This window comes from Crotalus tigris, unplaced genomic scaffold (assembly GCF_016545835.1).
Source record: "Crotalus tigris isolate CLP2741 ecotype Arizona unplaced genomic scaffold, ASM1654583v1 scf7180000017593.213868, whole genome shotgun sequence".
NCBI classification, from domain to species: domain Eukaryota; kingdom Metazoa; phylum Chordata; class Lepidosauria; order Squamata; family Viperidae; genus Crotalus; species Crotalus tigris.
Genome location: NW_024096499.1, coordinates 83808 through 99615, shown reverse-complemented (window position 1 = coordinate 99615; position 15808 = coordinate 83808). Strand labels below are relative to the sequence as shown.

The 15808-nt window shown below is 39.8% G+C and overlaps 1 protein-coding gene across 19 annotated transcripts in view; it reads left to right on the top strand.

Annotated features, from left to right (window-relative positions):
* Window positions 1-15808, top strand: part of A1CF (APOBEC1 complementation factor) — a 119530-nt gene that overhangs the window by 66306 nt on the left and 37416 nt on the right. For 2 of the 19 annotated variants that reach the window (XM_039365471.1, XM_039365426.1), the window contains exons 12-13: window positions 10426-10576; window positions 14598-14887. The exons of 12 other annotated variants lie outside the window; for them this stretch is intronic. In XM_039365471.1, the coding sequence (XP_039221405.1) occupies window positions 10426-10574 (149 nt within the window). In that variant the 3' untranslated portion in view covers window positions 10575-10576; window positions 14598-14887. Of the gene's footprint in view, window positions 1-10425; window positions 10577-14597; window positions 14888-15808 lie in introns of those variants that run through there. 5 more of the 19 variants (XM_039365397.1, XM_039365454.1, XM_039365436.1 and 2 more) reach the window with 5 other exon arrangements.

The window sequence follows — 15808 nt, the reverse complement described above, 5'->3', positions numbered from 1 at the left end:
TCCACATCTGCCTATCTCAGATCCTGGGTAAGGACTCGATAGGTAGACAAAATGCCAAATCCAGTCTGAACATCTGGCTGACTGTGGGATGATCCATCATCATCATCATCATCATCATCATAAAGTTGGAAGGGACCTTGGAAGTCATGTAGTCCAACCCCTTGCTCAGGCAGGAATCCCCAGACATTTCAGACAAATGGCTGTCCAGTTTCTTCCTAAAAACTTCCGGTGTTGGAGCATTCACAGCTTCTGGAGGCAGGTTGTTCCACTGGTTAATTGTTCTAACTGTTAAGAAATTTCTCCTTAGTTCTAAGTTGCTTCTCTCCTTGGTTCCTTTCTATCCATTGCTTCTTGTCCAGCTTCAGGTGCTTTGGAGAATAGCTTGACTTCCTCTTCTTTGTGGCAGCCCCTGAGATATTGGAACACTACTATCATGTCACCCCTTGTCCTTCTCTTCATTAACTAGACATACCCAATTCCAGCAATCGTTCCTTATATATTTTAGCCTCCAGTCCCCTAATCATCTTTGTTGCTCTTCTCTGTACTCTTTCTAGAGTCTCAACATCTTTTTTACATCGTGGTAACCAAAACTGGATGTAGTATTCCAAGTGTGGTCTTACCAAGGCATTGTAAAGTGGTATTAACATTTCATATCCCTCTGATAATGCAGCCTAGCACTGTGTTGGCTTTTTTGGCAGCTGCAGCACACTGCTGGCTCATATTTAAGTGATTGTCCACCAGGACTCCGAGATTCCTCTCACAGTTGCTACTGTTGAGCAAGGTAGTGTTGTAAGTCGAGGACCACCTGTAATCCTCAGAAGAGTATTGAGAAAGGGTATGGGAAGGTTAAAAAGCCAAGATGACAGCTTTCATTGCTTAGCCAAAGCTACCATCATGACTTTTTAAACTCTCCTAGATGTTCCAGATGTTGAGATGTGGTCCTTATTGCCATCTAAAAACCCGGAATGCTTTCATGGGGGAGAAGCATCCACAGGAATTTACTCTATAGTTAAAATTACCTTGCAGTTACACTGAATACAAGGTAGTATAGGGAGCCAATTATTATAATTCATTGTACTTATTTACTTTGTACTTATTTACACCATTTAATATATACAGGCACTTAGTGAGAACCAAAACATTCTGGATTTTACTTATATACAGTATATCTTCCATGTTGAATTATTCGGGGGGGGTTGTTTTTTTTTACATTACTGGAAACATAGTATACATATCAGTCAGTCCTTTTGATTCATACCTGTAAGGAATCATTCAGAAGCATCGGAGCTTTTTAAAAAATTTAAAATCCATCCTGTTTCCTGCCACAAAGAAAAATCAATTTGTCTAGGCTTGTTCAAGCTTCCGCATTATGTAATATACACTGATGTTTTATTGAACTCAGCACCATTTGCTGCTTAATTACAATGACCTTCCACTGCCATTGTTCATTTAGTTGGAAAACTCTGAATACATTTTATCCTTTCAATTCAAGTGAACCTAATAGTCCAATAAAAACGGTATCGGTTAGGTTCATCAAAGCTGATATAAAATGTATCACTCTAAACTACCACTCTCTTTCTCCAGTCACCCTTGAATAGGAGAGAGTCTAGCTAGGCAAAATAAAGTAAGGCTATTTGTAGAAGGGAAAGGCATATAATAGAATAAAAAGAATAACAGAGTTGGAAGGGATCTTGGAGGTCTTCTAGTCCACCCCTCTGGTCAAGGAGGAAACCCTATATCATTTCAGACAAATGGTTATCCAGTCTCTTCTTAAAAATGTTCAGTGTTGGACCATTCACAACTTCTGGGAGCAAGTTGTTTCATTGATTTATTGCTCTAACTGTCAGGAAATTTTTTCTTAGTTCTAGGTTGTTTCTCTCCTTGATTAGTTTCCATCCCTTGCTTCTTGTCCTGCCTTCAGGTGCTTTAGAGAATAGGCTGACTCCCTCTTCTTTGTGGCAGCACCTGAGATATTGGAACTGCTATCGTATCACCCCTAGCCCTTCTTATATAGAAAGGGGATTACTTTTAAAATATTATTTTTATAAATGATTAAATAGCTGAATTGCGCTTTATGCTAGTGTCTTGATATTTTGTCATTTTTTTCTATCTAAGAAATGGCAAAATGATTTAAAGGCAGAAGAAGATAGAATGAGGTTATAATCCTAGTCTGCAACTGAATACAGATTCACTGGAGATTATGCCTGAGTAGCACACATAGGGTTAGTATTACACTAAAGTATAGCTAGATGGCTAACTAGCTTAGATGTTTAAAGGACATAAAGCTAAGAGATAACAAAGTTATATGAAGAACACAAAGTAAAATTTTAGGAGCCTGCTACGAATTGCTGTGGATGACAATTCATGACTCAAACTTCAAGCTTTCATACTTGTGTACTGATGTCAGACACAACTAGGTAAATCATGGGGTTTATGTTGTGACATCCCAGCGCATGTGGTGTGTAGCAACAGTGTGTAGCAGCAGCCAAAAAAGGCTATGCAATCCTAGGTTGTATTAACTGGCAGATAGAATCAAGATGATGTGAAGTACTAGTACTGCTGTACAGAGCCTGGGCAAGACTACACTTGGAATACCACATCTAGTTTTGGTCACCTCAATACAAAAAAGATGTGGAGACTTTGGAAAGAGTTCAGAGAAAAGCAACAAAGATGATTAGGGGGTTGGAGGCTAAAATATACTAAGAACGATTGCAGGAACTTTGTTATACCTTAGTGTATTGAAAAGAAAGATCAGAGGTGATATAATAACAGAGAAATGTAAAGTCTTACACTTAGGCAAGAAAAGCCAAAAGTACACATACAGATTAGGTGAAACCTGGCTTAATAGCAGTAACTGTGAGAGGGATCTTGGAATCCTTAGTGGACAATCAATTAAATATGAGCCAGCAGTGTGCAGCAACAGTCAAAAAAGCCAATGTAATCCTATATTGCATTAACAGAAGGATTGAATCAAGATCATGTGAGGTACTACTACTGCTCTATAAAGACTTAGTAAGGCCATACCTAGACTAGTGCATCCAGTTTTGGTCACCACATTATAAAAAAGATGCTGAGACTTTAGAAAGAGTGCAGAGAAGAGCAACAAAGATGATCAGGGGCCTGGTGGATAAAACATATGAAGAACGGTTACAAGAAGTGGGCATGGCTAGTCTAAAGAAGAGAAGGACAGGGATGACATGATAGCAGTGTTCCAATATTTGAGGGGCTGTCACAGAGAAGAGGGGACAACCTATTTTCCAAAGCATCCAAAGACCAGACAAGAAACAATGGATGGAAACTGATCATGGAGAGATTTAACCTAGAATTAAGGATAGATTTTCTGACAGTGAGAAGAATTAACCAGTGGAACAGCTTCCCTTCAGAAGTTGTGGGTGCTTCATCACTGGAGGCTTTCAAGAAGAGACTGGACAGCCACTTGTAGAGGGTCTCCTGTTTAAGCAGGGGCTTGGACTAGATCAGTGGTTCTTAACCTGGGCAATACTGGCCCCCAGGGGGCGATTTCATTTTTCAGGGGGGCGATGGAACAAAAAGGGGCAACATGGGGGCGAAGGAACAAAAAGGGGGCGATATGGGGGCGATGGAGCGAGAAGTTTTGGGGACACTTTTGAGACTTTTTCATACAGTGAATCGCTGTATATCTGTCGTACAAAAACATCAGATCGCTCGCTATTAGTGGACTGAATTGTGTTTTCAAATGTTCCTCCAGCTAGCTTCAGTACAGAACGCCGCACATATGTGAATACGCATCGTTTATCTTCATGCGCGTTGCGCAGCAGCCTCTACCCTTTTTATATTTCTTTTTGCGTCTTAAATTTCACTTGTAATTCAATCATTAAATGTTACTGTTTTTCTTTTTGGGCATTTCACTTTCTTTCAAATGAATTTTGTTTTCAGTGGTCATTACATTTAAGTGTCTTGAATAAATAAGATAATAATGAAATACATGTATCACGAAGTTTGGGAATAAAGTGACGGGTGGCACCAAAATTTTTCACACAGTTGAGATATGGGAAAAAGACTGGAAATAAATTATTTGCATCAATATGTCCTGATGACAATTTTAAAGAAAACAAAACAAGTGTTTGCATAAATTGAAGAATTATTTCCTATGTTCTGATTGAGAGGTTATGTTGGGGGAGGAGGGTGATGACAACTTCCTCATTGGCTCAAGGGGGCAATTTGTTCAAAAAGGTTAAGAACCATTGGACTAGATTTTATTTTTTTTTTTATTTTTAAAATTTATAAGCCGCCCCACTCCCGAAGGACTCTGGGCGGCTAACAATAAAAAACACATAAAACATAACAGAACAACAGTACAAAGACAATCATCCAGGGATCAGGTTTTATAAACCCCAGGCCTGCCGGAAAAGCCAGGTCTTAAGTAGCTTACGGAAGATCAACAGGGTGGGAGCGGTCCTAATCTCCAGGGGGAGCTGGTTCCAAAGCGTGGGCGCCATCACAGAGAAGGCCCTCCTCCGCGGCCCCGCCAAATGGCACTGCTTGGCCAACGGGGCCTGAAGGAGGCCCAGCCTGTGGGATCTAACCGGACGTAGGGATGACTTACAAGGTCCCTTCCAACTTTATCATTCTAAGTCCAATACTTGAAAGGCTGCCACAAGGAAGAGGGTAGTAACATATTTACCAAAGCACCTGTAAGAAGGAAAAGAAACAATGGATGGAAACTAACCAAGGAAGGAAGCAACCTAGAACAAAAGCGAAAATTCCTAACAGTGAGGAATAATTGACCAATGGAAAAAATTGCCTTCGGAAATTGTGGGTGCCCCATCACTGGAGGTTTTTAAGAAGAGATTGAACAGCCATTGATCAGAAATAGTATAGTCTGCTATGAGAGCAGGGAATTGGACTAGATAACATCCAAGGTCCCTTCCAACTCTGTACTGTTACTGGCGTCGCTTGTGGGCAGTTCCCTGACAGCTTTCGTATGATTAGAAGCCAGGGGGAAGGTGCAGGGAGGAATTCAAAAGAAAAGATCTTTTGCATCTTAATGAAAGCCTTATGGAGGTAAGAGTCTCTCTGTCTCTCTCTCTAGATAAGGTGTTCCAGGTTTGGATTTGTCAAAGATCAAATCCAAACCTGCTTTCCTTCTAAATAGCACAGAGAAAGGATGCAAATACATATTTTTTACTATTTCATTTCCTCTCTCACATCTTATGTACTCTCCAACAATATCACAACCTATAGAACCCATCACAAAGGATATCCAGAGGGCAGGGGTAGGGAACGATGGCCCTTTTATGTCTTGTGGACTTCAGCTCCCTGGGCCATTGTTCCCTACCTCTGCCATAGAGTATCAATCTGTGTATTCATACATATAGATAGTCCTCACTTAGTGACTACAATTGGGACTGGCAACTTGGTCACAGAGCATCACAGTTGCTAAGCAAAAAAAAAAATATCACGTGATCCTGACATGATTTTACTTCTGTCTTGTCTATTAATTCTAATTGTTGCAAGCCACTTATGAAGTATACAGATGGCAATCATATGACTTCAGGATGCTGCTACAGTATCACTGTCAGAGGATCAGTCACAATATTAGTTTTTTTTTCACCTTTGTGTCTTCAAATGGTTGCTACAGGAGACAGAAAATAAGGGCTATCTGTACACATATAGCATTGGATTATATTGGCACAGCTGACTAAAAGTGCTGGGACTTGTTGAAGAAAAGGCATAACAGTACTGTGTGTGTATCATTGTAGATGAGCATTATTACATCGGCAAACACTAGTCAATCAATGAATCAAAATAGAGCTGGAAGGGACCTTGGAGGTCATCCAGTCCAACCCCCTGCTCAAGCAGGAGACCCTATACCAGTGGTTCTCAACCTTTTTAATGCCGTGACCCCCAACCGGTCATAAGTCGAGGACTACTCAACTGGTGCAGCACCGTTTGCAGATTGAGACTTTTGGCGGGCTCAGCAGGGCAGAGACAGCCTGGACAATTCCTATTGGCTTTTGAAAGCCAAGAGAATTAGACTCTATTCAAGAGAGTCTATTCTATTGGCTTTCAAAAGCCAATAGAATAAAAGGGAGTAGCACAGCTAAGGAAAAGGGGGGAAAAAATGGCGGACTGCGTTGTTTGGCGACCCCCGTGAAATGGTCGTTCGACCCCAAATGGGGTCCCAACCCACAGGTTGAGAACCACTGCCCTATACCATTTCAGACAAGTGGCTGTCCAGTCTCTTCTTAAAAGCCTCCAGAGATGAAATACCCACAACTTCTGAAGGCAAGCTGTTCCACTGGTTAATTGTCCTCACTGTTAGGAAGTTTCTCTTAATTCCAGGTTGCTTCTCTCCTTGATTAGTTTTCATCCTTTGTTTTTTTTTAATTTTTTTAATTTTTTTAATTTATTTTTTATTTAGTAAATTTATATTGCCACTTACTCGCACATGGCAACTCAAGGCGGCTTACACGGATATAAACACCATACAAAAAAAGAAAATAATAATAAGAAAAATAATAAAATAATAACCCCCCCAATCGCCCCACCCTGTCAAGAACACACATTCATACTAGCCATTTAATGGGCTCCATCCTGCTCTGGGTTCCGCAAGCCCACTGGCAGAACCACGTCTTCAGCACCCTCCGAAAGAGGGTTAGAGTGGGGGGCCAGTCTAATCTCTGGGGGAGTTGATGTTCCAGAGAGAGGGAGCCATCATAGAGAAGGCCCTTCTTCTCTATGATGGCTGCCAGATGTATCTCCTTAGGGGACGGGACCGGCAATATTCCCCGCTCTAGTGACCGGCATGTATCTTGCCTTCTGGTGCTTTGGAAAATAAGTTGACCCCTCTCCTCTTTGTGACAGCCCCTCAAATACTGGAATGCTGCTATTATGTCCGCCCTAGTCCTTTTTTTGTTTAGACTAGCCAAATCCAAATCCTGCAGCCATTCTTCATATGTTTTAATCTCCAGGCCTTTAATCATCTTAGTTGCTCTTCTTTGCACATTTTCCAAAGTCTCAACATCTTTTTCGTAATACGATGACCAAAACTGGATGCAGTATTCCAGGTATAGTCTCACTAAGGTTTTATAAAGTGACACTAATACTTCACATGATTTTGATTCTATGTCTCTGTTTATATAAGGATTGTATTAGCTTTTTTGGCTCTGCCACACACTGCTGGCTCATATTTAAGTGATTGTCCTCTAGGACTCCATGGTCCTTCTCACAGTCACTGTTTCTGAGCCAGGTTTTGCCTAATCTGTACTTGTACCTTTGATTTCTCCTGCCTAGGTGTAAAACCTTATTTTTCTCCATATTAAAATTCATGTTGTTGGCTAGGGCCCATTGTTCAAGTCTGTCAAGATCTTTTTGCATCCTGAGCTTGTCTTCTGGGGTGTTGGCTATTCCTGCCAGCTTAGTGTCAACTGCAAATTTGATGATATTAGATATTATTCCATATAATTTGATATTGTGCATTGCTGTAGATCAGCGGTTCTCAACCTGTGGGTCGCGACCCCTTTGGGGGTCGAACGACCCTTTCACAGGGGTCACCTAAGACCATCAGAAAACACATATTTCCGATGGTCTTAAGAACTGAGACACCGCCCCTCTATCCGTCTCCTCTATCTGTTCCTCTATATGTCTCCCTCTAGGCGGATAGGGCCTATACAGTTAAGTAGATGGTTCGCTGTGTCTCTCTTCCATTAAACTTTGGGAAGTCCACCCATCTTGTTTTCCCTTCAATCAACTCAAGGAGGAGGAGGGGCACCCTCATCGACCTCTGGGAGTTTGGGCGAGGTGGAGCCAGCCTTCTGCGTGGCTGGCTAGCAGCCGGGAGGGAGGGAAAGGAGGAGCGGGCTGGCGGGATGATCGGGACAATCCTCTGTTACGTCCTGCTGCCCCGTCGCGGGTCCTGCAGGCTTTCCAAGGTAACCGCCTCCCCCCTTTGGACTCATCCCTCCCCCCCACTCGGGCAAAGCAGGCTGACCATCACTCCCCTCTCAGGGTGGGATGGGGCAGGCGCCCAATCAGGCAAAGGGCATGGCTGCCGCCATCCTGCCGAGGCTTCTCGCTCGTGTGCCAGACCCCGGCCTTCGCCGGGCAGCTGGCCCAAGAGCAAAAACGATGCCCGGGAGGAGTACCCTGCTTGCGCCACCCATCTCTGCCCAGCTCTGGGAGCTGGGGTTTCATTAGGTCTTCCCACCCCCTCCCCATCCCGCCGTCTGGCATGCTGAAGAAGTTTGTCCCCTCGGAGGATCAAAACAGCCGGACTGAGGTGGCTGTGAGGTTGCTTGTAACTGAGATCGACACTGAAATGGGTCCTGGAAATTATACTGTGTTTTAAAATCTGTAAGAAAAGGCAAATGGTTGGAACAAAAGGAGGATAGGCGTGTGTGTGAAAAAAATAATAAGGCACTTGGGCAGGTGGGATCGGAGGACCGGAAACAACTTTGCTTGTTTTGTAATGATTGACTTTTACATGAGACTTTACTTGCATTATTTTCTTGCAACCTAATGAGGTAGATCAGTTTTATTTTCCCTGCTGTTCAGTTGGAAGGGAGAGGATGTAAGAGCAGGCATTGCCAAGGTTTTTATTTCACAAGTATTCATTCAGTTAGGGTTTTTTCCCACCAAATCTGCGATTTTGATTATCAGCATGCCTTGGATTGCATGTGTCACATTTCATTTCATTGCCCTGTTGTGAGATGTAGAAAAGGCCCATTGGTTTGAAAGTTACTTACTTTCTAATAATCGGGATGGTTTTGAGACTGCACTATATCAAATTTCAGTCCCTCAATCCTTAATAACATGCTTACAACTTTTTGTGTATAACTTTATTCTGTCTCATTTCTTCTAATTGTGTTTACAAAGTAAAATCTGTAAGGACCCACCCCACTTTGCATCTTAAGAAGACAGAACTCTTGGAATAATTCTTCCAACAGGAATCCTTTATTAAGAGAAAATGGTTGCAGGCATGCTAGACAGGACTTGGGGTCCAAGCTCTCCCATTCAAGTTTTTAAGGGGTTCCCCAGTAGTCCCACCCAATCAACCCCCCTTCCAGTGATAGTTTCAAGTATCACAATTCCACTCCCTTTCTTCTTTCTTACGTCTGGATGGAGACTTCAGATAACTACATGAAAGGCAATTACTCTCCTTTGGTATGCTAACACTTCGAGGTTACAATAAACACACATTCAGCATTCAGCTCTTTGAAGTGTACTGAAGGAAGTGAGGGCCATAAAGCCCCTTTGTTCTCCCCCTTTTCTCCCTCTTATGGCAGAATCCAGAGAAGGCAGAATTGGGAGTTTCTATATTTGATAATTTAAAGATGAAATATAATTGGATTCTGACAAAATCTTAATTTTAGTTAAATTGGGTTTTTGTTTCTACAGTTCTTATCCACCCAGTCAACTAATTTTTGAAATTAATGTCAGTTAATTTGCTTTTATTTGAATCAAGAATACAAAAGTTAGGTTTGTCAGTAAGCACTTCTTGTTTACTGTCTGATTTCAAATTCAACTGAATCATAAAATGTTGATATTGCTAAACCCAAATATTCAAAGTCCTATGTGAGACTTACATAATGCACAATTGTTATAGATCCTGGCTCCCTATTTTGATTCCAAAAGCAACAACATATTCACCCATACATTTCTTTGTGCTTTTCAGAATTCATGCCCTACTCAATCTTCATTTTTTTGTGGATTCTGTTTTTTTTAAAAAACAAAAAACAAACACCTGGATGAGAAGGAAAACACCACTCTCAAACATAACCTATCTTTTGTAAAATGGCTCTGGACTCCATATAGATCCCAGATACTTCTTTTAGAAACTAATAATAAATATCATGTATGAAATGAAATGATGAATGAGTGCAATCCAGGGCTTTGTGATTTTTGTGATTAATCACTATGCTTTAATTATGTTCAATTTGTAACAATGAAAATACATTCTGCATATCAGATATTTACATTACGATTCATAACAGTAGCAAAATTACAGTTATGAAGTAGCAACGAAAATAATTTTATGGTTGGGGGTCATCACAACATGAGGAACTGTATTAAAGGGTCGCGGCATTAGGAAGGTTGAGAACCACTGCTGTAGATAAAGCATCATTTTCAATTCAAGTAGGACTTGTAAATATGATTGACAAACTAGGATGGAAAAATCCAGATGACCACTGGATGGCAGGAAAAAGATATTTGCTGCCAAATAGTGAGCAACTGAATTTTTGCACTCCACTCTGGTCCTGTAATACAAATGATTTCCCTCCTAATTAGCCAAGTATGGCCAAATTCACGTATTCAGTTTAAACAGCATGCTTAGAAAACAATGTTTTGGTGTGAATATTATTGTAGACTAAAATTATGCATAAAGAATTGTGTCAATCACTACAGTTCTGGTAAAAAAAAGTTTCTTTCTGAATTTTTCTCCAGGATATATTGCTAACACAGCTGCCACTGTTGCAGCTACCCAGCTTAAGCAAGCAGTGAATCTAGGACAAGATTTGACAACCTATACAGCTTATGAAGCATATCCAGCCTTTGCGGTAGCTACTCGTAATGACGGTTATGGAGCCTTTTAAATGTGTGTGTGTGTGGGGGGGTGTGTATGTATATATATATATATGTGTGTGTGTGTGTGTGTGTGTGTGTGTAGGTCTTTGGTTGTTCGGGTTTTCTCCCGCGTAAAATTGGAAGTGTCTTGGCGACGTCCCGACGAAGTCCCATTCGTCATCTTCAGGCTGGTGTTTTCAGCTTCGTGCTTCGAAGCACGAAGCTGAAAACACCAGCCTGAAGATGACGAATGGGACTTCGTCGGGACGTCGCCAAGACACTTCCAATTTTACGTGGGAGAAAACCCGAACAACCAAAGACCTACATATATATATATATATATATATATATATATATATATATATATATATATATGTATATATATATATATGATTAAGAAAGTTAAAAATATGAACCCTGGGGGTATTCATGGTAAAGAATAAAATGAACAACAGGGTAGTAAAAACTATAAAAGTTTAATTAAAAAGCGCCAAGCTTTCGCCGTCACCTGCCGGCATCCTCAGGGCTAGTGCGCCAGAGAGTGAGAGAGTCTTTTATAGGTATGTCAAAGTCTGCGCCTGGCTCCTCGATCTCGTCATCGGGCCTAATTGGTTCAATTGCATACAGCTGGTTTGTTCTTTCCTACTCCTTTTGGTTACGTGTCCATCCTCATCCATCCTTCCTTCCCTTAATCCTGGGGTGGATGGGTAAAAACCCTGGTTATTTCGGCTGTCCTTATGTTTTGGCTCCTCCCCGCCGGGTTCATCAACAGCGTAGGAGAGAAAAGGAGAGTTAAAGAGAAATACTGTGGCAATCAAGAGGAATGTGATCCCGTCACTACTCCCCCCAGACCGATTACCCGAAGCACGGTGCGTGCAAAACAGCTGGATACAGCGATAGCCAAGAAACCGCCCCCTCCCACGGTTAAACAACCCACCTCCCAACTTCAGACTACCACCATGTTGCATCTAACTCTGAACAGCTCACAAGATCACCCGGACGACAGTCGTACAGAAAATGAAAGTATTAAAATCAAAAGAAAAAGTTACTATAAAAAGAACAACTGGACAAAGGACGATCGTGAAAGGAACGTGAAATGTACATTGCCACCTGAACCCGGCGAGGAGGAGCCAAAACATAAGGACAGCCGAAATAACCAGGGTTTTTACCCATCCATCCCAGGATTAAGGGAAGGAAGGATGGATGAGGATGGACACGTAACCAAAAGGAGTAGGAAAGAACAAACCAGCTGTATGCAATTGAACCAATTAGGCCCGATGACGAGATCGAGGAGCCGGGCGCAGACTTTGACATACCTATAAAAGACTCTCTCACTCTCTGGCGCACTAGCCCTGAGGATGCCGGCAGGTGACGGCGAAAGCTTGGCGCTTTTTAATTAAACTTTTATAGTTTTTACTACCCTGGTGTTCATTTTATTCTTTACTATATATATATATATATATAATTTTTTTACATGTACATGTATACAGTACATATCTCCAGCTTTATTTAAATATCTTTTTTTCATTTATTAAGCTTTGACAGGAGTAGGAGATATTCCAGGTTAATTATAAGTCACCCTTAATTATTCTCAATTAATGATAAAGCATAATTTGATATGGCAAGAATTCTTTGCTTTAGTTTAGCAAGGTAAATAGTGGTTGACAGTGATGTACTTTTTTTAAAGCCTTTAAAATGGGGAAAAATAATCATAACCAGAAAGGAAAGACAACTTTTTCAGAGGGTTGTGTGTGCGTGTGTGTGTGTGTGTGTATCCTTGATGGCAATTTTCAAAAATTACCACTTTCAATAATACTTTTAGTAATTTTATTGAAAGTAATAGCTTGTAATAGCTTCATAACTTCAAAGGTCTTTGCGCTTTTAGTAGTGGAAAGTTCTTTGAACTTATGAAGCTATTACATTTCTAATTTTCTTGTCTTAAAATGTTTTGTGTAGCTACAAAATTGGAATAGCCAGATTGTCATAATCTAGGAGCATGTGCTAGAAAATGTGTGAATGCATTTACAATGCTGCCACTGTTAGGCTGATCTTGGATAAGATGCCCTATTTTGTGAGGATAGGGACACACAAACACAGTTTCAGGCACTTCTTATTGTTTTCTTCAATTTTCCTTTCCTTAGCACCATTTTTCTCTTATTTCTTGTTCAGTATAATGCATGTGCATATGTACTAGTAAAGGAGTAGTATATTTTTATTAAAAGAGTATCCCTTGCAAAGAATTAATTCAATTCCCTTTTCCACATGCTGCAATTATCCGTCTTATAATTTGTCTTTTTAAAGAAGTATATTAGGTGCAAAAACATATTTAAGGTCACTTGAATTTTGACTCTTAGCAGTTATTCTGGCTTTTGTTTATAAAACTGTGGTTGTAGCCATTTGTCACAACCAATAACAAAATCTAGAGTACAGTCCTATACATATCTTCGCAGATATTCATTTACTGAATTCAAAAAAATATTCTCAATATCAGCCCATTGAAATTAGTGTTTTTAACTGCAATTAACAGTGAGTTAGGTTGATACCACTGTTGATTAGCAAATTTCTAGGTGAGAGCCTACAAATAAGCTGAGGTGAATTCAGTGGGACCTACTTCTGAGTAGACATATAAAAGACTGAATTGTTCTAAGACGTATTCTGCCATTACAAAGTAATGACCCGGGTTTTTTTTTATCTAAAAATAATGTTTCTGCCTATCTTATGAGAAAAAAATCTGAGCTTAAACTATGAGAACAGAATTGAAGACAAATTAATTCTCAGAATTCATAATTATTTTTTGGACTAAAAATATATTTTGGAATGCTAGCTTGAAATATCCAAGGTCACACAAATGCATCTTAAGCAGCAAATCTCAAGTACTCAGTTATAGTTACTAGAAAGTTACTAGAAATTTCCGTTTAGACTCCATTACAAGTTTTTCTTTTAGTTGAATTTTGTAGTATGTGTTTAATTTTAATATTTTAGTAAGCTAGATGAAAATATTTCATAGACTAAACCGCATAGCTGATATAAAATGGTTCTATTTTCAACCCCATTTAGTTAGTTTATTTGCATATGGATTTCAAGGAAAGTAAAAATTTCTGTATCCCTCACAGAAAACAAAAGCTGTTCTGAAGGAATGTCAATACGCATGAAGTTAAGGTTGAATTTTGAAATGAGTTATATCATGACAAACATGAATCATAACACATTTTTTCCAAATTTAATATCTAATTTGGCTCTTTTTTCTTTGTTCATAAAATACATTCATGAAAAATCGCAAATTATAAAAGTTTATTCCTTGCTGATGCTATTGCAAATCATCATAAGAACAGAAATAGCAGCCTGATGGGGAAGGGAATTCTTAGCAACTGCCATGTCAAAGTAATTTTTCTAATCAAAGCTCCAGCAATCCTCTTTATTACTTGCTTGGCCCAGATTCCAGATTCTTTTCAGTTTCGGTTCTTGTAAATTATTCTTCTTTATGATTGAGTTTGAAGAGTCTCTTTCACCCTTCCAGATATGAGGGTTACACCTATTATCAAGCTGATTGGGGGATCTGAACTTTTATCTCAGCCTTCTCAAATCAAAGATCAACATTAATAACTACTGATACATAAATATGGTTTATGTCAGGAGTGTCCAGCTTGGACAACTTTAAAACTTGTGGACTTCAACTCCCAGAATTCTCCAGCCAGCTGGCTGAGGAACTCTGGGAATTGAAGTCCACAGGTCTTAAATTTGCCAAGTTTGGACACCCCTGGTTTAGGCTATTCACTATTGGACAATAGGGTTAATTAAAATGGACCTCTAGATAACTAGCTATTGTGACTATTCATTTAATGTGGGTGATGAGCAATCATAGGTGCCCATTCTAAATGTGATGATGCCAAAAGAATGAAATGTTATCATGACATCACAACACATTTCATAATTGTTTTGCAATATCTCCTGCAAATAGATAATTATGGGTTCATTGTAATATTATAATGAACATTTCATTATTAGCCCACCACTACCAAGGCTAACAATGGATTTATATTTCATTGTCACAGCGGCAACATTTTTACTTTTCTTCTTGAAGGCACTGATGGACCTCCAGGGACCCAGGGACCCTTTTCAAACACCTCAGGCAGCATCTTGTAATGAGATGTGGTCATCTTCATGATCCTGCTGCTTTTATATTGTAAAATACTGTCTCTCTGGCCAATAGCTTTTAAAAGAGCTTTTATTGTCCTTCTGTAAAACAACATGAGAACTGAGAAATTAACTGGCTTTCAAATGCATCCAGTTTATGAGCCAGAAACATACTAGTAGAGAATGAATGGCATTAAAAACACAGAAAGCTGTGCTAGCTTATTTGGTTTAGTACTGTCTGCATTTATAAACTGTGATTCTCAAAAGGGTCATTACCTGGGTTTGCCAGGAATTGAAAAGCACAAGCTTTCCTATTGCTACATCTCTAACCTTTCCTTATTCAAGAGATGGCATGATTCCCTACATCTAACCGTGTTGGAGTACATTTTAATCAGGAAGAGTTTGTTCTTCTGTGGCACTCTGAAGGAAAGGACTGCTGCCTGCAGTGTATTTTTATGGTGTGCAACTGTTAGGGTCACAAACAAAATCATTTTGCAATTTAAAAAACACTGTCTTAGCTACAACATGAAACCATTTAAGAACTTCCCATTTCCTAATTGCAGAAAAGCTGTTAGATGTACCATAGGCAAACTTTATTCATACTGAGCAAATCAAGTCTTGGAAGAGTTGAATTATTTGAATTTCTTCCCAAAGGGATATGAAGCCCATTATAGAAAATTTTCTAGTATAAACTTCATAAATAAGCATATGAATCAGTTGAGGAATGGCCAGTAAAACATGAGTCATGTTTACACAGTGTTCCAATCCATGTTAGGATATACTAGACTGATGTGAGAAAAAGAAGATCCAGTGTGCTTCTTTCCTATACAGATAGTCCTCAAGTTACAACCACAATTGAATCCAACATTTATGTTGCTAAGTGAAACATGTGTTAAGTGAGTTTTGCCCCATTTCACAACCTTTCTTGCAACTGTTGTTAAGTGAATTGTTGTTGTTAAATTAGTTACCCAGTTGTTAAGTGAATTTGGATCCCCCCCCCCCATTGACTTTGCTTGTCAGAAGGGTGCAAAAGCTGATCATGTGTCCCCGGGACACTGCAACAGTCATAAATATGAGCCAATTGCCAAGCAGCTGAATTTTGTTCACGTGATCATGGAGATGCTGCAAT